This window comes from Chiloscyllium punctatum, chromosome 30, assembly GCF_047496795.1.
Source record: "Chiloscyllium punctatum isolate Juve2018m chromosome 30, sChiPun1.3, whole genome shotgun sequence".
Classification (NCBI taxonomy): domain Eukaryota; kingdom Metazoa; phylum Chordata; class Chondrichthyes; order Orectolobiformes; family Hemiscylliidae; genus Chiloscyllium; species Chiloscyllium punctatum.
The window spans coordinates 22,746,568-22,770,683 of record NC_092768.1 but is presented as its reverse complement, the minus strand read 5'-3'; the positions used below and the strand labels follow the sequence as shown (position 1 = coordinate 22,770,683).

Below are 24,116 nucleotides of genomic sequence, written 5' to 3'. Positions count from 1 at the left end.
CTCATTGTAGGACTTCATCCCTTTTTTTAACCTATGTCATCAGTGCCATGACCATGGCTGTTCGAGGCCCCACCACATCCCCTACTCCCACCTCTAGATGTTGTGTAGACATTCTGAGACATCCTTGCTCTCGTGCCTGGGAGGCCATGTAGTACCATCATTTGTGGCCACAGAAAGACTTAACTATTTCTCTTACAATTGAATCCCCCAGCATTTCCACACTTTTTTCCTTTCCTTGTGCAACAGAAGCAATCGTGGTGCCATAAATTTGGCTGTGGCCATTCTTCCAAACATTATCCAAAGTGATATACCTGTTTTTCAGGAGAATAGCCACCGGGGATTCCTGCACTGCTACCAAGTCCTCTAACTCTGCCTGGTGGTCAGCTGTCCCTTTCTGCCTGTGGAGGTTTGGCCCGTAGTGCGACCACTTCTTTATATGTGCTATCCACAATTCTCTCAGCTTCATGGATGCTCCACAGTGTCCCCAGCCACCACTCCAGCTCCAAAACCTGGACTTCCAGGAGCTGCAGCTGGAGACACTTCCTGCATTTGTGCTGGTCCCAAGCACTGGAAATGTGCCCAGCCTCCCTCATTGAGCAGAAGAATCACAGAACAGCTTTGAACTCACATGCCATGCTTTACCACTTTAATTTAAACTTTTAGGAAGATATTTAACATCAAATAATATCAATTACTCTAGAACTAAACCAAGAACTGTAGGTGCTGGAACCTGAATCAAAAACAAAAAATGCTGCTGAAACTCAGCTAGTCAGGCAACATCTGTGGAGAGAAAGCAGTATTAACATTTCAAGTCCAATGACTGGTGAGCAGAACTCAGTTCTCAGTACTATCACTGTACTGAATATCAAAAGACGGTGGTTAGATTCTCACTTGTTGGATTTCGTCTATACCTGGACATCGTCTGATACAAACATTACTTGCCAGTTGTTGGCCCAAACAATGGTTTGGAGCTCAGTCCTGTGCGTTTACACACATCTGCAACTAGACACAGAGGCTGGGACAGTCTTGATGATACTGGACAGGTGGGAATACAGGTTGAACATTTTCCTGCCATCTGGACAAGTTCATCTGGAAACTGTTTTCATGAAAGCAGTGTGATTATGACCAGAAAATCTGCTTTTGTAATGTTGGTTGAGGTATAAATATTAACCAAGGAACCCTGCTGTTCTTCAAAATAAAACACGGGATCCTCTACACACACTTAAGAGAGCACAAAGACTAAAACAGAAATTGGTGGAAAATTTCAGCATCGTTAACTCTTGATTTCTCTCCACAAATGCTGCCAGACCTGCTGAGCTTTTACAGCACTTTCTAGTTTTGTCTCTGATCTACAGCATCCGCATTTCTTTCAGTTATTATTCGTAAGAGATAGAACCTCAGTTTAATATTTCATCTGACAGGCAGCCCCTCAGCGTAGCATCCAGGAGTATCAGCCTGTAATTTTCTGCTTAGGACACTGAAGCGGGTTGTGAAATACTGGAGCAGGATATTCCTTTTTTTTTGGCTAAATCGATGTGGCGTCGAGGTTTTTTCTCCTCCCCAAGTTGACTTGCTTTGCTTCAAATGGTTCAGTTGTTCACACTGATGAGAAATGAAATGAATTTGCTTCTTGTGATTCTTTACGTTTAGAAACCTGTAAAAGCCCCTCCCCAACCCCACATGCACATCCCCTCTCCTCCCATCTCCAAGCACGGCATCTTGTTTTCAACAGGACACAGGCAAGGCCGGGGAGCCGGGGGCTGGGGGGGAGATGAAGCCGAGTGGCGCGGGAAGTGCACTGCACAGTTGCTAGGGACGCCAACGTGGTTGCTGGGGAAACAGGATGTGACATTCTCTTCTGGACGTCGCGCGCAGCTGCTCTGCTCAGTTTCAGCTATAAGTGACGGGGGAAATGGAGCAGGGGCAGGCTCTGCTCACAGACTAAGGGTTTACAACGGGGCACGCGGCGACAGGCATAGGCAGCAGCTTTTAGTTGTGTTGCTCTCTCTCTCCCCCTCGGGATATCCTCTCGAAAGGCAGCGAAATGTTTGCCTGGACCGTGCTGGTGTTGTCAGCCGCGATCGTCCTGCGAGCAGCGCAATCCTACAAGCCGGTCATTGTGGTGCACGGTTTGTTTGACAGCCCAGGGGATTTCAAATTGTTCCAAGGTTTCATCAACGAGGTAAGCCGATGCCGCTATTTTCGCTGTGCCCAGGGCCTGATTTCCCGCATGATCATTTTGGATCATAGCCTCCCGCCCCCCTCTCTCTGCTCTGTCAGTGGCTGTAAATTGAGGATCAGCCCCTCTGCTCTGAAATATGAGCTGTTTTGCTCTAGGAAAAGGGAGGCGGGGGGGGGTTCGTGTTACACAGGCACCACACTGAATTTACACTAAAATCCTGGGTTAGTGCTAAATCACCAAATCGGAACTGAATGTCTACAAGTTTATCAAGTGTATCCCTGGTGGAGAGTGAGTCCGTTCATGGGATTTCAAAGACTTAAATGTGGGTTGACATGAAATATTCCGCAGACTTTAGCTGGGAGCAATTATCCCAAGTAGCCAAGTTTTGTTCAAGTTTTGACCTGACGGTTGAGAATTTATATAATGCGTAAGAAAAACGTCATGTTTTTTTTCGCAGTGACTGGAATCTGAAATGCAATGTCAGAGTAGTTGGTGGAAACTGATTCAATCGAAAAGGCAATTAGATCTGATTTAAAATAGAAAGAAGTGTAGTGCTGTGGGGAGCGGCGCTGGGTGAGTTACAACTTGCAAGGGCAGACGCAGATATGACGGACTGAATGGCCTCTTCTCTAGTGTAACCGTTCCATGATTCTAGAACTTCTCCCAGATTCAGCGTCTAGTTGTCTTTTTAAAGGCACAATCACCCCTTTTACCCCGCGGTGTCGGAGAGACACTCCGCGATGAACTTGTTGACGTTCCCACAGGCTCCCTCCCTCAGCTGTGCCTTCCAGCGTCACATTATCGTCAAGATACTTGCTCAGACAGAGAAGTGTTAAAATAATATCTTAAGGCCGGGGGGGGGGTGGAATAGTGAGGTTTTGGGAGGGAATTCCAGAGTTTATGGATAGGGAGCGGAAAACTCAGCGGCTGAGGAGTGATCTCAATAGTCAATATATCTGAATTGGAGCAGTAACTTAAACCGACTGTGTCAGGAGGGAAATACGTTGGATTGAATAGAAAACAGTAGTTATGTACTGCCAACTTTCCAATAACTTGGTAAACTCAGCAGGTTTGGCAGCCTCTGTGGAGAGGAAACAGAGTTAACGTTTCGAGTCCTGTGTGATGTTTCTTCAGAACTGAAGGAGAGCTGTACCAGATTCGAAATGTTAACTCTCTTTCTCTGTGCACAGATGCTGCCAGACCTGCTGAGTTTCTCCGGTGTCGTGTGTTTGTTTCCGATTTCCAGCATCTGCAGTGTTTTGCTTTTATTTTGTTGATTGTGCAATTGAGCAGACTGCAAATGCAAGACCACATTTTATCCCCTAAGTTTAGTGACTGTGGCTTGGTTGAACTTACCTTCAAAATCTTCAAAGCAGACACTGGAAATTTCAGAGTTCGCCAAAATGAAGGAGAAAATTCAAAATATTTGAATAATCCAACTAATGTTCTGGGATTTTGGGTTCAAATCTAACCGTGATGGATGGTGAAATTTAAGTTCAATAAAAATCTGGAACAACTAAATCAAAGGTGTTCTATTGACTATTGTCAATTGTTGTAAAAACCCATCAGGTTCATTAGGGAAGGAAATCTACCATTCTTAGCTGGTCTGGCCTACATGTGACTCCATCCTACAGTGTTGTGGTTGTCTCTTAACTGCTCTCTGGGCAATTAGGGATGAATAAAAACACCCACACACCATGAAGCAATTTTCTAAAGGTTCATAGCACTCTTGAGTGAATAATTTCTCCTCCTCCTCCTCCTTGATGGCTGTGTTCCTATCCTGGGTGTATCACCACTAGGTGTGGACTTTTCATCTGAATGAAACAGTCCCTCAGCATTTACCAAGTCACACTTTCTAAGGATTTTGTTTCCACTGATCTACAGACAATATAAGCCCATTCCAATCAGTCTCTCCTCATAAAAATTCAGTTGTTCATCCCAGGAATTAATTTGATTGTTGTTGGAAAAATGCAATAGGTTTATAATTGACAAGCAGTCGAACAGAAAAATAATCATGTAAATTCCAAGCTCTGTGAAGGAAAGTACACCTAGTATCTACTCTCTGACATTGAGTGATTTACACTCATTTCATCTGTTGGGCTCTATGAATCTATATGCTGTGGATGTTTTAGGACCATTAGCCACGTGGGGAGTGTGTCATTCTGACCATAATCCATCCACAAATACTCGTTTGGCTGGTATTCCTCAATGATTGCTCTGACCCAGCATAAAAATACAGGTAAGAAAGCGCAGCTGTGAGAATTCATGGCCGAAATTGATTACTCCCATGGAAAGCCAATGACAAACATGACCTGGATTCTCTATGGTTTCTTGGTGGTGGACAGTCAAATATAGAAAGGAGAACTGTATTATCAGTACAGTAATAAGCAAAGAGGGAGTGTGTTGATATGAGAGGGAGATGAATTCAGGTTGAGGATCTGGAGATAAGTTATTGCTGTTTGTGCACGAGGTGAGCAGTCAGATATTTGGGGTTCAGTTGAGGAGTCTTCTCTGTAGTTGAGACTGAGATGTGTTACTGCAATAAAGATATAAAAACCTGCATTGAGACTTTCCTGACCTCACATGCTTTACAACTAATTAAGTGCCAAGTATGGAGCAGCACGAGGCTCAGTGGTTAGCACTGCTGCCTCACAGCGCCAGGGTCCCAGGTTTGATTCCAGCCTTGGGCAACTGTCTGTGCGGAGTTTGCACATTTTCCCCGTGTCTGCGTGGGTTTCCTCTGGGTGCTCCGGTTTCCTCCCATTGTCCAAAGATGTGCAGGTCAGGTGAATTGACCATGTTAAATTGCCCATAGCATTAGTCAGAGGGAAGTGGGTCTGGGTGGGTTACTCTTCGGAGGGTCGGTGTGGACTGATTGGGTTGAAGGGCCTGTTTCCACACTGTAAGGAATCTAATCTAATCTAATCTATAAAAATGTGGGAAACATGACAACCAATTTGTGCACAACAGGATCCCTTAAAGAGCTGTGTGATAATGAGATTATCATCTTGTGGTACCGGTGGACCGCTTGACCAAATTAAATGTTGGTGTTAATTTTAAGTAAGATTCTAATCTTTAACCCCTAGCTGTATTCAGAAGTAGGCTTTGGCTGTGCTAGCTAGCAGAACTTTGTTTTATTTTTAAGAAGCAAGCCGAAGAGGGATCAGGGGCATGAACATCATATGAACTGGAATATTTGTTTGGTTATTTGCATCCACAGCCATAGGTTGGTTAACAAACATACACTGACTGACTGACTCCATCCTATTCTTCCCTCCCCACCAGCACACCCCATCCTCACCAAAAAAAAGTCAGGACATTTCACTTGAGATATGAGGACAAAAGCTAGTCTGATACAGCCAACAGAGCTCAGAGGAGGATGTCCTCTGTTTGTGGTGCTGTCTTTTGTTTGAGATATTAATTGCAAGTTCTGTTTGCCATGTCAGATAAATATAAAAGATCCCTCAGCCACAATTTGAATGTAGAATGAGGGACACAGACTGTGATTTACTTGACCTGAAGTCCTTGGTGACATTAGTTGCTTAAAATCACTGCTTACTTTTTCTGAACTTAAAAGCCCTAAAACTTTTTGTGCTGAGTAGAATTCAAAATTAAAATCACTTAATGAGGTATAGAACTGAGATTTGAAAGCATCCTTTTGTGCTCGTTTTCTTAGCCAAATCTTTGTTTAAAACTCCAGGGCAGGATCTGTCACTATTCATTCCCCAGTGACTCTGGGCACTGAGGCATAAAGTGCACTTGTCAATTTGTGAAGAATGCTGAAGGCAGCAGATCAGGAATAATCTGTTTGACTACACCAAGAATTCTTTTGGCACACTGCCGAAATGATCAGCTGCCTGCCTGATCTAAGAAATAGATGGTTCAATTGACAGACGATTCACCTCGGTGCATTCTCCCAATTTTGATGTTTATTGCTCGTTAACAAGCCACACCTAAGTGAAGAGTTTCAATTCTCTCACACTGTTGATTTGCTTTTAATTATTTTGTAGATGGATTTCTGCTCTTTCTGTAAAGCAAATTGCACAACGAGTCGCTTTTCAGGGAGACCTGTATAGTCAATCAGATTGGGAAGGATATGAGATCAGTACCTCATTCTAATTGCTGACTTGGACATTTTAATTATCCTGTAGGATTTATTCCTTCCAGCTGACCCCTCTCCTCTTACACACACACATGCACACGCACACCCACCCACCCACCCACCATTGTATTGCCATTGGTTTGACATCTTGTGAATTGGTCGGATGCTGCCTGAACTGCTGTGCTTTTCCACCACCACTCTACTCCAGAATCTGGTTTCCAGTATCTGCAGTTATTGTTTTTATCTTGTGAATTGTGAACTGGTTTGAATTCATGGCTACTTGGGAGTCATGTACAACTTGGTCCAACTAGTCCATGCCGACCAGATATCCCAACCTAATCTAGTCCCATTTTCCAGCACATGGCCCATATTCCTCTGAACCCTTCCGATTCATATACGCATCCAGATACCTTTTTAAATGTTGCAATTGTACCAGCCTCCACCACTTCCTTTAGCAGCACTACCCTCTGCATGAAAAGTTGCCCCTTAGGTCCCTTTTATATCTTTCCCCTCTCACCCTAAACCAATGCCCTCCAGTTCTGGATTCCTCACCTCAGGGAAAAGACTTTGTCTATTTATCCTATCCATGTCCTTCATGGTTTTATAAACCTCTGAGGTCACCCCTCAGCCCTCAACGCTCCAGGAAAAACAGCTCCATCACTCAAATCCTCCAACTCAGGCAACATCCTTGAAAATCTTTTCTGAACCCTTTCAAGTTTCAAAACATCCTTCTAATAGGAAAGAGACCAGAATTGCACGCTATATTCCAAAAGTGACCTAACCAACATCCTGTATAGCTGCAACATGACCTCCCAGCTCTTATGCTCAATGCTCTGACCAATAAAGGAAAACATACAAAATCTCTTCTTCACTGGATGTAGGTTTGCTTGCTGAGCTGAAAGGTTCATTTTCAGATGTTTCATCACCATACCAAGTAATTTCATCAGTCAGGAGAAAGTGAGGACTGCAGATGCTGGAGATCAGAGCTGAAAATGTGTTGCTGGAAAAGCGCAGCAGGTCAGGCAGCATCCAAGGAGCAGGAGAATCGACGTTTCGGGCATGAGCCCTTCCTCAAGAATGAGGAAAGTGTGCCAAGCAGGCTAAGATAAATGGTAGGGAGGAGGGACTTGGGGGAGGGGTGTTGGAAATGCGATAGGTGGAAGGAGGTTAAGGTGAGGGTGATAGGCCGGAGTGGGGGTGGGGGCGGAGAGGTTAGGAAGGTGGTGCTGAGTTCGAGGGTTGGGACTGAGACAAGGTGGGGGGAGGGGAAATGAGGAAACTGGAGAAATCTGAGTTCATCCCTTGTGGTAGGAGGGTTCCTAGGCGGAAGATGAGGCGCTCTTCCTCCAGCCGTCGTGTTGCTATGGTCTGGCGATGGAGGAGTCCAAGGACCTGCATGTCCTTGGTGGAGTGGGAGGGGGAGTTGAAGTGTTGGGTTGGTTGGTCCGGGTGTCCCAGAGGTGTTCTCTGAAACGTTCCGCAAGTAGGCGGCCTGTCTCCCCAACATAGAGGAGGCCACATCGGGTGCAGTGGATGCAGTAAATGATGTGTGTGGAGGTGCAGGTGAATTTATGGCGGATATGGAAGGATCCCTTGGGGCCTTGGAGGTAAGTAAGGGGGGAGGTGTGGGCGCAAGTTTTGCATTTCTTGTGGTTGCAGGGGAAGGTGCTGAGAGTGGAGGTTGGGTTGGTGGGGGGTGTGGACCTGATGAGGGAGTCACAGAGGGAGTGGTTTTTTCGGAATGCTGATAGGGGAGAGGAGGGAAATATATCCCTGGTGATGGGGTCCGTTTGGAGGTGGCGGAAATGACGAAAGATGGTACGATGTATATGGAGGTTGGTGGGGTGGTAGGTGAGGACCAGTGGGGTTCTGTCCTGGTGGCGGTTGGAGGGGCGGGGCTCAAGGGCGGAGGAGCGGGAAGTGGAGGAGATACGGTGGAGAGCATCGTTGATCACATCTGGGGGAAAATTGCGGTCTTTGAAGGAGGAGGCCATCTGGGTTGTTCGGTATTGGAACTGGTCCTCCTGGGGCCAGATGCAGCAGAGACGAAGGAATTGGGAATATGGGATGGTGCTTTTACAGGGGGTAAGGTGGGAGGAAGTGTAGTCTAGGTAGCTGTGGGAGTCGGTCGGTTTATAATAAATGTCCGTGTTGATTTGGTCGTGATTCACCCGAGATAGAAATGGAGAGGTCTGGGAAGGGGAGGGTGGAGTCCGAGACGGTCCAGGTAAATTTGAGGTCGGTATGGAAAGTGTTGATAAAGTGGATGAACTGAAAATGTGTTGCTGGAAAAGCGCAGCAGGTCAGCCAGCGTCCAAGGAACAGGAGAATTGATGTTTCGGGCATAAGCCCTTCTTCAGGAAACGTAGTCTGGAGTTTGTGCGGGATCAGTCGGTTCCGTAGGCAGGTGCTGGGGAAGGAGTTGTGGCTGTGGTAGCGAGTCTGTTTGAGGACGTGGCTGAAGAGCTTCTGTGCAGAGGAGATGACCTGGGGTGTGCAGTGAGAGAGGGACCCACTGAAATCCTTGTAGAGGGAGGAAGAGAGCTTCTTCAAGGAAGGCATCCTTGCAGGATTACTGAAGAAGGGCTCATGCCCGAAACATCAATTGTCCTGTTCCTTGGATGCTGCCTGACCTGCTGCACTTTTCCAGCAACAGATTTTCAGCTCTGATCTCCAGCATCCACTTTCTCCTCGAAGTGGATGAACTGTTCAACCTCCTCGTGGGAGCACAGGGGAGCGCCGATACAGTCATCGATGTAGCAGAGGAAAAGGTGGGGGATGGTGCCAGTGTAGCTGCGGAAGATGGACTGTTCCACATATCCTACGAAGAGGCAGGCATAGCTGGGGCCCATGTGGGTGCCCATGGCTACTCAACATGTGGCGAGACATCGAACAATTCTTCCGCCACTTTCGCCTCCGCGCCCACTTCTTCAACCAGGATTCTCGCCCACCCTCTGATGACCCCTTCTCCCACCTCCAACACACCCCATCCACCTGGGCACCCCGTGCTGGCCTCTTACCTGCCCTCGATCTCTTCGTAGCCAACTGCTGCCGCGACATTAACCGCCCCAACCTGTCCACCCCTCTCACCCACTCCAAACTCTCACCCTCACAACGTGCAGCCCTCTACTCTCTCCGTTCCATCCCCAACCTCACTATCAAACCGGCAAACAAGGGAGGCGTGGTAGTAGTTTAGCGCACCGACCTTTACACCGCTGATGCTAAACGCCAGCTCGCGGACATCTCCTCCTACTGCCCTCTTGACCATGACCCCACCTCCCACCACCAAACCATCATCTCCCAGACCACCCATAACCTCGTCACCTCAGGGGATCTCCCATCCACCACCTTCAACCTCATAGTCCCACAACCCTGCACCGCCCATTTCTACCTCCTGCCCAAAATCCACAAACCTGACTGCCCCGGCCGACCCATTGTCTCAGCCCACCGAACTCATCTCTGTATACCTTGATACGGTCCTGTTCCCCTTAGTCCAAGAACTCCCCACCTAGGTTCAGGACACCACCCACGCCCTCCACCTCCTCCATGATTTTCGCTTCCCTGGTCCCCAACGCCTTATCTTCACCATGGACATCCAGTCCCTGTACACCTCCATCCTCCATCATGAAGGACTGAAAGCCCTCCGCTTCTTCCTTTCCTGCCGGAACAACCAGTACCCTTCCACCGACACCCTCCTTCGACTGACTGAACTGGTCCTCACCCTGAACAACTTCTCTTTCCAATCCTCCCACTTCCTCCAAATCAAAGGAGTAGCCATGGGCACCCGCATGGGCCCCAGCTATGCCTGCCTCTTTGTAGGATATGTGGAACAGTCCATCTTCCGCAGCTACACTGGCCCCACCCCCCACCTTTTCCTTTGCTACATCGATGGCTGTATCAGCGCTGCCTCGTGCTCCCACGAGGAGGTTGAGCAGTTCATCCACTTTACCAACACCTTCCACCCTGACCTCAAATTTACCTGGACCATCTCGGACTCCTCCCTCCCCTTCCTAGACCTCTCCATTTCTATCTTGGGCGACCAAATCAACACGGACATTTACTATAAACCGACCGACTCCCACAGCTACCTAGACTACACCTCTTCCCACCCTGCCCCCTGTAAAATTGCCATCCCATATTCCCAATTCCTTCAACTCTGCTGCATCTGCCCCCAGGAGGACCAGTTCCAATACTGAACAACCCAGATGGCCTCCTCCTTCAAAGACCGCAATTTCCCCCCAGACATGATTGACGATGCTCTCCACCGCATCTCCTCCCCGCCCCTCCAATCGCCACCAGGACAGAACCCCACTGGTCCTCACCTACCACCCCACCAAACTCCATATACATCGTATCATCTGTCATCATTTCCGCCACCTCCAAACGGACCCCAACACCAGGGATATATTTCCCTCCCCTCCCCTATCAGCGTTCCGAAAAGACCACTCCGTCCGTGACTCCCTCATCAGGTACACACCCCCCCATCAACCCTACCTCCACTCCCGGCACCTTCCCCTGCAACCACAAGAAATGCAAAACTTGCGCCCACACCTCCCCCCTTACTTACCTCCAAGGCCCCAAGGGATCCTTCCATATCCACCATAAATTCACCTGCACCTCCACACACATCATTTACTGCATCCGCTGCACCTGATATGACCTGATATTGGGGAGACAGGCCGCCTACTTGCGGAACATTTCAGAGAACACCTCTGGGACACCCGGACCAACCAACTCAACACTTCAGCTCCCCCTCCCACTCCACCAAGGACATGCAGGTCCTTGGACTCCTCCATCGCCAGACCATAGCAGCCAACTGCTGCCGCGACATTAACCGCCCCAACCTGTCCACCCCTCTCACCCACTCCAACCTGGAGGAAGAGCGCCTCATCTTCCGCCTAGGAACCCTACAACCACAAGGGATGAACTCAGATTTCTCCAGTTTTCTCATTTCCCCTCCCCCCACCTTGTCTCAGTCCCAACCCTCGAACTCAGCATCACCTTCCTAACCTGCAATCTTCTTCCTGACCTCTCCGCCCCCACCCCCACTCTCCCCTATACCCTCACCTTAACCTCCTTCCACCAATCACATTTCCAACACCCCTCCCTTAAGTCCCTCCTCTCTATCTTTTATCTTAGCCTTCTGGACACACTTTCCTCATTCTTGAAGAAGGGCTCATGCCCAAAACGTCGATTCTCCTGCTCCTTGGATGCTGCCTGACCTGCTGCGCTTTTCCAGCAGCACATTTTCAATATCATCAGTGAGCCTCTGGATGAAGCACTGGTGGTATGGTCCCTTTCTATTAATGTGTTTTGGTTTTCTTGGGTTGGTGATGTCACTTCCTTACAAATTTGTTTCTCAATTTCCTGGTGACTATTAGGGGATCTATAATACAATCCTAATAAGGTGATCATCCCTTTCTTATTTCTCAGTTCCACCCAAATAACTTCCCTGGATGTATCTCTGGGAATATTCTCCCTAATTACAGCTCTAGTGCTATCCTTTAACAAAAACATCCCTTTTCCCACCCCCACTCCTCTCTTGCCTCCCTTTTTATCCTTTCTGTAGCATTTGTATCCTGGAACATTAAGCTGCCAGTCCTGTCCATCCCTGAGCCATGTTTCTGTAATTGCTATGATATCCCAGTCCCATGTTCCTAACTGTGCCCTGAGTTCGTCTGCCTTCCCTGTTAGGCCTCTTGCACTGAAAGAAATTCAGTTTAATTTATCAGTCCAATCTTATTCTCTGTTTTGTCCCTGCCAACCCTGACGGTTGACTCGCTTATTTTCTCAACTGTACCAGTCTCAGATTGATCTCTTTCCTCACTATCTCCTTGGGTCCCACCCAACCCCTCCCCCCTTCCCCTTCCCCTCCCCCCTTCCCCTCCCCCTCCTAACTAGTTTAAATCCTCCTGAGCAGCTCCAGCAAATCTCCCTGCCAGTCCCCTTCCAATTCAGTCCTCCTTGTACAGGTCACATCTACCCCAGAAGAGATTCCAATGATCCAAAAATGTGAATCCTTCTCCCATACACCAGCTCCTCAGCCATGCATTCATCTGCTCTATCCTCTATTTCTGCCCTCGCTAGCTCATAGCACCAGGAGTAATCCAGATGAGCCTACCATTGAGAATCTTCTTTTTTAAATTCCTGCCTAGCTTTCTATATTCTCCCTTCAGAATCTCATCCTTTTCCCTTCCAATGTCGTTGGTACCAATGTGTACAATGACCTCCTGTTGGAACCTCTCCCCTTGGAGAATATTCTGCACCCTCTCTGTGACATGCTTAGTCCTGGCATCACACCATTTTGAATTTTCATTGCTGGCCACAGAAATGTCTGTCTGTCTCTGACTAGATCTCCAACACAATTGATCTCTTGGAACCCAACGTACCCCTCATTGCATTAGAGCCTATCTTGATAATAGAAACTTGGCTGTTTGTGGTACATTCCCCTGAGAATCCATCACCCCCTACATTTTCCAAAACAGCATACTTGTTTGAAATGAGAATAGCCACAGAAGATCCTGCACTGCCTGTTTACCTCTCCTATTTTTCTTGGAATTAACCCATCTACCTGACTCTGTCTGTGGTTTTTCTCCCTTCCAATAACTGCCATCCCCAGCTCTTGTAAATTACTCACTGGCTCTAACTGTTGCTCCACCCGATCCAGTCAATCTGACAAGATTTGCAGCTAACGACATTTATTGCAGATATAATCCTCAGTAACCCGTAAACACTCTCAAAACTCCCACATCTGACAAGAAGAGCATATCACTCTACCGAAGGTTTTGCTCCTTCCAATTTACAAACTCGGAAAATAGCACCGTCTTATTGCTCATCAAAATACTGCTACAGGCTAACTTAAAACTTATGGTTTATATTTTTAAAATTTAATCAAGAGACGCATCCCAATAAAAATATATAATCAAGAGAGAACCCACTCAACTCACTACTGTCAATTTACAACAAGGCTATACTTAAAACTATTTACTTATCTGTTTGTGCTGTGACCTCTCCCAACCAGATTCCTCTAAAACCAGTTGTGAATTTTGTTTGTTAAGTTTTCCTGGACACACCCAATGTTCAGCGATTCATAAATTCAAACAGCAAAGGCAATAACTGCGCAGATTCACTGCTGTGTCAGTTAGCAGTGTAGGTTTCTTTCTCTCTCTCCCTTACAGACCATGTGCTTGCTGCCTTTGTCTGTCTTTCTTTTAAAAGTGCCATTGTTTTGACTTTTTTTTCTCTCCAAAGTTCCAACACAATTACAACAGCATATAAAACAGTAATTGTTGCTCCTGGAATTCGAGGAAATCACCTTCAACACCTAAAATACCTCAAAAAAAGGGAGTAGCTGCTACAGCTACAAATCTTTCCCATCTTCCATCTTGGATTACTCAGTGGAGCCAAATCACAAACAAAGTGTACCTACTGGCCTGGAATAGTGGACCTTCAGTATGGAAGGGAAATGGCTGTGCAGCTAGAGAGGGCAAGGCAGATTCGGCTGTGTACCATGTGCACTTTAATCACATGGAGCTAAATTCTCAGAGGCTTCAGGATTGAGAGAACTATTGGAAATAGAAATGACAAGAGATTTTGACCAAGCAATGTCAAGTAGCCAGAGAGGAGATTGAGGGCAAGTGTTGGGGTAGACTGTGATTTTGCAATGCTAAGGGAATATATGTGAAGGTTCTAGAGGCAGTGAAGGCGATGAGTTACACTGAATGAAAGGTGTTGAGCTATAACCCTGCTGTGATACAGAGTATAATTTCAACTAACATCACCATGAAGGATTCCATTGGATCTCAGATGGAATGATTGCTTCACACCCTCAGCCCGATATTTTTCAGGAATATTAGTAAGACGGTAGACGTGGGGCAAGAAGTAGGCCTTTTGGGCGATTGTGTCTGTTCTACTATTCAATTAAGTTCAGATCAAAAATAAATCCTGTACTTCAATTTCCTGCCATATCCCTAAACATCTTGATATCCCTACTTAAAAATCTGTCAGTATCAGTCTTGAATATGGTTAATGATCCAACCTAATGGAAGGTAAAATCAAAGGATGTCTGAAATGAGACTCCCGTTTGATCGCATGTGATTCCCAGTGAATGGCTTCGGCTCAAGTTGGCTGTTGAATGTCAATGAAGCTCAAATCTTCTGTCCATAACTACGGAGCTTCCAGGCAGGGTGAATGGTTAACCATCATAGTAAGTCTAAGGTGCTTCAGCTCCAATGGCTGAGGTTAGGTTGCAAGGTCCCTACCTTGAGATTAATAAACATAAATATGGACATCGATTGAATCTGGCACCTTCCTTGTCACCATGTCCTCAGCGTTACTTGGGTTTAACTCCCCATCCACAGAACTATTGAGAGTTTGCAATTTTAAATTTTAGTTTAAAACTTGTTTGACCTATGCAGTCTTTAGACACACTGAAATGTTGTAATCTTCACCCTGGCCACGTGAGGGCTGTGACATCTGTATCATGTTGCTGGGAGGAATGGAAGTTGGACTATTTCAAGGTTAGTAAATATTTGTGGATGCAAAGGATTTACCCACAGTAACATCAGAGACTGAGTTTACTTTGCTGTTTATTTACAAACAGCCAGTTAGCATGGCTGTTAAACAAGGTCACCCTTAAAATACTTCATAAATAGCCAATTCTATCTTTGAATTTCTGGGACAATATTTGCTCAGAGGAGTTGCTGGATTTATAGATGTTGGAATTTTATTTGCATCAGCTCTGTGGGTTTGTAACTTGTTCAATATCACTGCTCTTTTAAAGTTGATGTTCTCCTTGTTCACACTGTCTGGCTGCTGACTTGATTATATCTTCAATCAGGGGAAATGTAGAATAATAGTGTCGGGGAATGGGTCTGGGCGGGATATTCTTCGGAGGGTCGGTGTGGACTTGTTGGGCAGAGTGGCCTGTTCCCACACTGTAGGGATTCTATGATATCTGGACACATTGTGTGATGCAGTTCAGACAGAGGCTGTTTCACCCATTGGGCCTGTGGCAATTCTTTGACTGAATTTTCCAGTTGATTATCCTCTGTTCTTTGCACCACTGTTCTGAAAGTTTTCCCATTAAAATATTCAACAAAGTCCTTTAACAAAACCTGACCGCTAAATCTGCTCCCACCATCCATTCAGACAGTGCATTCAAATCTGTGACAATTTGCTCTTTAAACTTTACTGTTCCCTTGTATAGTTCCTGGTTGTTCCACCACTCTGATTAGTGACTTTCAGTTGCCACGAGAAATAGTTTTATCTTTTGTATGCCACTCTATTGAAACCTTTCACGATTTTCAACGTCTTTATCAATCTACTCTTAACCTACAAGGAACACAACTAAACTTTCTTTGGGGTGTCCATGTCCTTCACGTTAGTACCATTGTAGTGAACCTCCTCTGCAACTTTTCAAAGTGTGATGCCAAGAATCGAACACAGTCTTCCAGCTGAAGTGTAACCAGTGTTTTATAAAGTCTCTCAAAGCCCACTTCATCACAGCTTACCAGGGTAGGGAGGGGGCAGTTAATGAGAAAAGGTTGGTCAGTGTGGCAACCTCTTTGTATTAATTATTCCAGGCTTATTGTTTATTGAAGGGAGAATTGAATTGAAAGTGGGAAGGTTATGCTTCAGTTACAGAGTAAAAACACACCTGGAGTGCTGTGTACAGGTTTGATCACCTCACTTCAAAAAGAATGTGAAAGTGTTGGATGTAATTCAGAGAAGATTTACTGGAACAGGTGGATATTCTTATGAGGACCAGTTTGATTGGCTCGGTTTGGATCTGCTAGAAATCGGAAGATTCACTGGATTGGAAGATAAAATCCTGAGGGGTGTTAACTGAGTGGATATGGAAGAATGTTTCTTTTTGTGGAAAACTCTAGAAACTAGGGGTCACTGTTTAAAATAGGCAGTGCCCTTTCAAGAGAGAGATTTCTTTTCCCAGAAAGGGTTGACAGTATTTGGAATTCAGGGAGGGGAAAGTGAGGACTGCAGATGTTGTCAGAGTCAAAACGTGTGGCGCTGGAAGAGCACAGCCGGTCAGGCAGCATCCAAGGAGCAGGAGAGTCGATGTTTCGAGCACAAGCTCTTGAGGAGTAATCGGGTCAGCCGTGATTTTATCGAATTGCAGAGCACTCAGTGGATTGGGTGCACAATTCCTGCTCATAACTCATACACTTGTATGATCATATATTTCTTTTTTATATTTACACATGGGATAAGGGCATCTGTGGGTGGACTGGCATTTATTGCCATCTCTAGTTGCCTTTAGGAAAATTATGGTGAGCTGCCTCCTTGAGCTGCTACAGTCCTGAGAATGTTTGGAAAACAATACTGTTAGCAAGAAAGTTCCAGGATTTTGACCCAACTACAGTGAAGGAACAATAATACATTTCCAAGTCAGGATGGTGTGGTTTTGGAGGTGTTGACCTTCCCATGTATCTGCTGCCCTGGAAGTAGTTGTGGTTTTGGAAGGTACTGCCGAGGGAGCCATGGTGAACTTCTGCAGTGCATCTTGTAGATGGTGCACCCGATTGCTTCTGAGGATCAGTGGTGGAGGAAGTGAATGTTTGTTTTGGATGTGGTGCCAGTCAAGTGGGTTGCTTTGTCCTGGATAGTGTCAAACTTCTGACTGAAGCATATAAGATCCTATGGGGACTTGACTGGGTAGATATTGATAGGATGTTACATCTTGTAGAAGACAGCAGAACTCAGGGACATAATTTAAAAATAAGGGGGCAGATATTTTAAGACAGGATTGTTTTCTCTAAAGGTTGGGAGTCTTTGGAGCTCTCTTCCCAGAGGGTGGTGGAGAGGGAGTGATTGATTTTTGATATTTCAGAGGTAAATAGATTCTTGACTAACAAAACGTCAAAGATCATTGGGTTCTGGAAGAATGTGGAGCTATGGCCACAGACAGACCAGATAGAATTTTATTGAATATCGAAGCAGGCTCAAAGGCGTACGCCTGCTTCTGATCTGTACGCTTGTATAGAACAAATTGACCATAGCTACGGCTAAGGTGACTAGAGATTGAAATTAATGGATATTATTCATTAAGGTTTTAAACATTTTGTTGCAGGTTTTTGGAGCATAAGCTTTTTTTTTAGATTGAATAAATTTTTGTCTTGGTATCTGTAGTTTCATTGGGATGCAGAATATGGGAGTTCTCCCAAACAGACTGCAGTTTAACAGAAGCTGCACTGCAGATGTAATGGATTGGCCATGAAATCACTTTGGGATTTCCCAAGGATGTGTTAGACAGAGGGGAATGTTCATGATTTTATCCCCGTGAGTTTTTCTTTAAATTGTTTGAAGGAATTTAGCCGTGAGGAATCCTGTGTACTTACTAATGAAAGGTTTCTGTTTTGTTTCTGCCTACGCTCAGACACATCCAGGTACCAACGTGACTGTCATTGACCTGTTTGATCACACACAGAGCCTGAAGTCACTGTGGAGTCAGGTGGATGGATTCAAAGCAGCCATCTATCCCATCATGCAGAATGCAGCGAATGGGGTTCACATGATCTGTTACTCCCAAGGTATGGCTCTACCGAGGGGTTTCTCTCAGAATGCAGGGGTTTCTCTCAGAATGCTGATAGTGTGATCGATTAATGCATTTCACCATGTTTTCACCATGTAGATTTGTGGCATATGTGGCTGTTATTTATTTGGCTGTTATACTCACTCCACATGACCTGGCGAGAATGGAAACGCTGAGATGATTTCTCCTGTCAATTATGCCTATATACCTGTAGTGTGGTTTTTGAAATGGAGTGGGATAGCTCTTATTTATATAACTTGCCTTTTCTGACCAGCCTTCACACACTGCATTTTGTTGGAGAATGGGTTGGCTACGGTCGAGAGATTCTGTCAGCTGTAAATGTTTCCAATGAAAGGTCGTCTTGAACTGTAAGACTAGCTTTGTTTCTCCCTCGGTGAATGTTGCCTGAGTTTCTGGGTATTCTCAGCATTGTTCTTATTTTGTTTCTACTTTCCAGCATCTGTTGTGCTTTGCTTCACATTCTTTGCTTGTGGTTTTGATCATGAGGTCAGTAAATTAGAAACCTGTCCTACCTCAACCTTATTGGCTGCTATAGTGGTGTCACTATTCATTGGGTATTTTTAAATACAGGTTTTGTGATGGGGTCTGTACGTAACGCAACATACCTTTTCTCTTCCCCACCTGCCCACCTGATAGGCTGAGTCTCAGAAACTGAATTCCTCAATTTTCTGTCCAAAGAGTTTTGTCGGAGAGTGCTTGGAAAATCATGCATTGTCAAATAAAATGAAGACCTGAACCTGACTGGCCCTGCCCTGGGTGTATTTGATGGAACAGTGTGACTATTTTTAACCCATTTAGTCCCAGCCTTGGGAACGCACAACATGAAACTGTAGGCTGAGTTTCCCTTTGTCCTTTCTGAGAGTGTCGATAGTTCAGCGAACACTTTAACCACCTTTTGAAATGAATTTACTGTCTGTGCTGGGAATGTTCTGTTTTTGTCTTCACCACAAGCTTCCTGTTCGTGCGGTCACTGCAATTTATATTGTGTCAGCTCCAGCCTCAACTGCACAGAAACGCTCACAGACACAAGGTGTTTCACTGATATGGCACCTGCTCTTGCATGCAGATCTCTGCACTTGTATTATTATTTAACTTGTTACTTCTGTGCAGAAATGGAACAGTTCACGCAACTGAGCAGTGTATTACTTTGAAACTAATCATTATTGTATTCTGTTCTTCAGATAATGACATTGCTGACAAATCTGACATTTATTGTCCAACTCTAATTACCCTCCGAGGTGGTAATGAGCAGTCCTCTGGTTAGACTGCTGATGATGTAGGGTGGGGAGATTGCAGAGTCATCAATCAGTGACACTATGATGTGACTCCAGATTTTATCCTGTGCTGAAAATAACTGCACCAGCTACAGTGAAATATTTTCACTGGGTCCATTTGGATTCTTGCTTATCATTGGATGGAGAGGCTTTTTGGCCTTATCTCTGTGCAAATATTAATGCATAACTGTCTTTCATAATATCTTTTTATTCAGCGACACTGCATGTCAGGAAACCATCCTTGGATTGTGGAGATCTTTGGACAGTAAGCTATGTTTCATGATGTGTTGGTTTCCACTGCATTGACCTTCCGTCAGGGTGAAAGCATCATCGTTTACAAGTTCCCCTCTAAGCAACACATTATCCTAATTTGGAACCATATGACTATTATTTCATTGCTGCTGGGTCAAAATCCTGGAACTGCTTCCCCATCAGCTGCATCACATCGACTGTGGTGATTCAAGAAGGTGACTCAATGTCACTTACTCAAGTGCAATCAGGGATGTGCATTAATACTAATCTTAAATGAATTTTTTTTTTTAAAGTGCAGAGGTAAAAATAGCCAGCTGAACTTATGTTTCCAGTCTTCCCTCTCCGTCCTTCTCTTGTACCTTTCATGACCAGTTGAGGACTTTATTGCGTAGAACTAGCAATTTTCAGGAGGACTTTGGGCAGAGGTTTCTTGTGTTGGAAGAAGGATATTGAACATTTGTTTTTTGATACAGCATCTTCTCCACTTCTGCTACTCTGGCTGCAGTGCTGTGAGAGTTTGCTCTTGAGGGGTTTGGAAATCTCCACTTCCTGAAAAACCGATTGGTGTTTCCTCCTTATTTCTGTCAAATGTTCTTGAAGAAACTGAGTGTATGTTTTCTATTCTAGGTGGCTTGATCTGTCGAGGTATCCTCTCCACGATGCCAGACCACAATGTGGACACCTTGATATCCCTGTCCTCTCCTCAGCTTGGCCAGTATGGAGGTGAGTTGCAGACTTTCTGTCGCTCCCATTGTGACAAGACATTTGAATTGAGAAGTAGAAATGACTGGGGCCAGCTGGGGATGAGGCAGGGGATGGGATATACATTGGGGCAGTGTACAAGCTGAGTGCAGGCAAACTGGCTGTATTGTTTCACTTGGATCAATCTAGCGTACTCTCAACCAAATGCCAAAGAGATAGGGACCTGAAGCACAAACGACCCTGAGTGCTAGCATTTTGTATGCAGTCAGAAGTTCATAGGGTCAAGTGCCGATTCTGAAGATTGAATATAAAATGCTGGCTGACACTGCAGCGCAGTGCTGAGGGGTTTCTGCATGATTATCTTTCAGCTGCAATGTTAGCTGGAGACCCTGCCAATCCCATCAGGTGCCTGTCGGAGATTCTATGACACCATCAAAGTGACATCACTAAAAAAAACACGTTTCCATGTCTGAATATTTTGCTCTGTCTGAAGACTCAATTTGTATGTTGCACAGACAAGGCAAGAGTCCAAGCCACTTCAATTCTTCCTGTTTTTCAAAAATGCGCACTAATTATTGGGATGTGGGCATCCCTGGCTCAGTCAGCTTTTACTTTCCATCCCTTATGACCCAGTTAAAGGTTAACCACGTGCTGTGGGTCTGGAGTAGGCTAAACCAGGTAAAGTTGGCAGATTTCCTTAGGAAAAGGACGTTAATGAGCCAAGTGGGCTTTTACAACAATTGACACTGATTACATGGTCAGCAACTGGCTAGCTAGTTCATTCCAGATTTTTATTGGATTCACTTGCCCTTTTGGGATTTGAACCCATGACCCCAAAACATTAGCCTGGGATGTTAGATTACTAGTGACATTGTGACTAGGCCGTTGCCTTCCGATATATAACTGCTCAGCTCTGGTGGGGGATATTTAACAAATACTTGATGGAAATAGAGAGCCAATGACAAAAAAAAGGACAAATGCATCAACTAAAGGATATCCTTAGTTCCAACAAGTAAATAAAGCCTTCAGCTAAGCAACTGACACAGGGACAATGGAGGATGGTGGGTAAATGGAGTTGAATCATGGAACAGCCATTAATGTGGTGGATGACAGAACAGACTCGAGGAGGTGAATGGCCTCCTACTGTTCCCATGTTGCTCTAAGAAATACCAAGAAGGGGAAATCTATGAGAAATACCAAAGAATCAGAATGCAAGATCATAACAAAGTTATTGTTATTCCAGCTGTGATGGGAATGTGCTGATTACCAAGTCCCCAATACCCCACCAGTAGGTGTACATTTGTTGATTCCATTATCAAAATGACCAAATACTTCAATTTGTTACCATTATAAAGTAAAAGAAATATCACAAAGCATCTGTAACTGAATAAAAATAAGCTATTTATTATGAGCAAAGATTATTCCCAAAATCTGTGAGAAAGAATGATTAACTTATAAATTATGATCTGGAATTGAAACTATGTTCCCTTAATTCCACACACATCTACACTCCAGTACAACAAACAAGTCTCCACTGAGATGATGGCTTATTTTAAAAACACAAAAGGGAACAAACCCCTCCATTGGACCAAAGACTTGGGAACGGAGAATAAAATGTGATGATGTCTTACTGTCATTGAATTTCTTGTTGATAAAGCTAAATTACTGAAAGCTGTAGAGTGTTGATAAATGTACAGTTTGGATCCCAATCGATTTGGATTTGAGTCATTAAGATTGTCACGGACTGTGACTTTAGGGTCTAAAAAGCAGGCAGAAAAACTGGTATCTGGAGCTCCCAGAGATGACTTTGAAGAATCAGAACTTTGAGAGAGAGAGAGACAGAGAGAGAGAACTCTTTGAGATGTTGTCTTTACTTTCTCAGAGAGGGTTACTATGGGCATAGGTTTGGAGTGCTCTCAAAGTCAGGATTTTTTTAAAAGATAATTAGAGTAGTAAATCTATTCCCTTATCTCATTGAACTTTGCTTAGCTGACTCTTCCAAGTCACTTGATTTACAATAAGACAGAAGGCAGCTTAGAGTACGTCAAATTATTGGCTTCAAGAAATCACACATTGTAATCCTTTTCAAACCACAGAATGTCCAAATAGTATAAGACCTTAGTATTTCCCAGACAGTTTCCAAATTAAAAAAAAGTATTCTCAACATTATCTCAACGTGCTCTAGCTTTGATTATTTTTTATCCTGGCTAAATGCAGAACAGTTGTGGAGCTTTGCTCTCTGATTGGCCCAATAGGATTGTCTATCTGGAGTGTTAACTATATCCAGTGTGAGCTGATGTACCAGTAAGTCCAGGAGTTGGTGCCAAGAATTACATGTTGCTCCCAAGAATTCACAAACAATCCTGCAGAGATTAAAACAAGTCATTGGCAGGAAGACAAAAAAAAACTGTGGGATGATCTAAAAAGATTGGCCCAGTAGGCAAGAACAAGTCACACAGTGGCTTAGTGGTTAGCAGTGCTGCCTCACAGCACCAAGGACTGGGGTTTGATTCCAGCCTCAGTCTAGAAGAGTATCAAGGCTGTAGGAGAATACTTAAGAGGGAAATCAGGAGGGCAAAAAGTGGACATGAACTAGCTTTGGCACATAGAATTAAGGAGACTCCACAGGGTTTTTACAAATACATTAAGGACAAAAGGGTTACTAGGGAGAGAATAGGGCACCTCAAAGATCAACGAGGAGAAAGTGAGGGCTGCAGATGCTGGAAATCAGAGCTGAAAATGTGTTGCTGGAAAAGCGCAGCAGGTCAGGCAGCATCCAAGGAATAGGAGAATCGATGTTTCGGGCATCAGCCCTTCCTGAAGAAGGGCTGATGCCCGAAACGTCCATTCTCCTGTTCCTTGGATGCTGCCTGACCTGCTGCGCTTTTCCAGCAACACATTTTCAGCACCTCAAAGATCAGCAAGGCAGCCTTTGTCTGGAGCTGCAGAAAATGGGGGAGATACTAAACGAGCATTTTGCATCAGTATTTATTGTGGAAAAGAATATGAAAGATGTAGAATGTAGGGAAATACATGGTGACACCTTGCAAAATGTCCATATTACAGAGGAGGAAGTGCTGGATGTCTGGAAACGCATAAAGGTGGATAGGATAAATCGGCAAAGTCTTTTCCCTGGGGTGGGTGAGTCCAGAACTAGAGGGCATAGGTTTACGGTGAGAGGGGAAGGATATAAAAGAGAGCTAAGGGCAATATTTTCACACACAGGGTGGTGTGTGTATGGAATGAGCTGCCAGAGGAAGTGATGGAGGCTGGTACAATTACAACATTTAAAAGGCATTTGGATGGGTATTTGAATAAGAAGGGTTTGGAGGGATATGGGCCGGGTGCTGGCAGGTGGGACTAGATTGGGTTGGGATATCTGGTTGGCATGGACATGTTGGACTGAAAGGTCTGTTTCCATGCTGTACATCTCTATGACTCAATGACTGAATGACTGACTGTATGTGTGGAGTTTGCACATTCTCCCCGTGTCTGGGGGTTTTCTCTGGGTGCTGCAGTTTCCTCCCACAAAGATGTGCAGGTTAGATGAATTGGTCGTGCTAAATTGCCCATCGTGTTCAGTGATGTGTAGGTTAGGTGCGTTAGTCAGAGGAAATGTAGAGTAATAGCGTAGGGGAATGGGTCTGGTGGGATACTCCTCGGAGGGTATAGACTTGTTGGGCTGAATGGCCTGTTTCCACATTGTTGGATTCTATAAACTTCTATTCAATGAACTAAGACAGATAGAATATAATGGAAAGGTGACGTGTGAATGTGTTCATTTGGCATGAAAGTAAAAGAGTGATGAATAGTGAAAGTGTGAGAAATGTTGGTATTCACAGGGACCTGCGTAACTGTGACGTGAATTTCAGAATATAAACAGGCAGGTACAGCAAGCCGTTAGGAAGCAAGTACCATGTAAGCTTTTCTTAACAGAGAGGTCGGGATATAAGATTAATGAAGTCTTTTTGTTAACTGAGGATTCTGGTGAAAGATCACTGACCTGAAATGTTAACTGTTTCTCCCTGGTCA

General features: G+C 44.9%; 1 protein-coding gene across 1 annotated transcript in view; it reads left to right on the top strand.

Annotated features, from left to right (window-relative positions):
• Positions 1-1,827: 1,827 nt before the first annotated feature.
• ppt2b (palmitoyl-protein thioesterase 2b) overlaps positions 1,828-24,116 on the top strand; it is a 43,059-nt gene continuing 20,770 nt past the window's right edge. Inside the window, exons 1-3 of the mRNA XM_072550017.1 lie at positions 1,828-2,182; positions 17,680-17,833; positions 20,010-20,105. Coding sequence (XP_072406118.1) covers positions 2,045-2,182; positions 17,680-17,833; positions 20,010-20,105 — 388 coding nt within the window. The 5' untranslated portion in view covers positions 1,828-2,044. The remainder of the gene's footprint in view (positions 2,183-17,679; positions 17,834-20,009; positions 20,106-24,116) is intronic.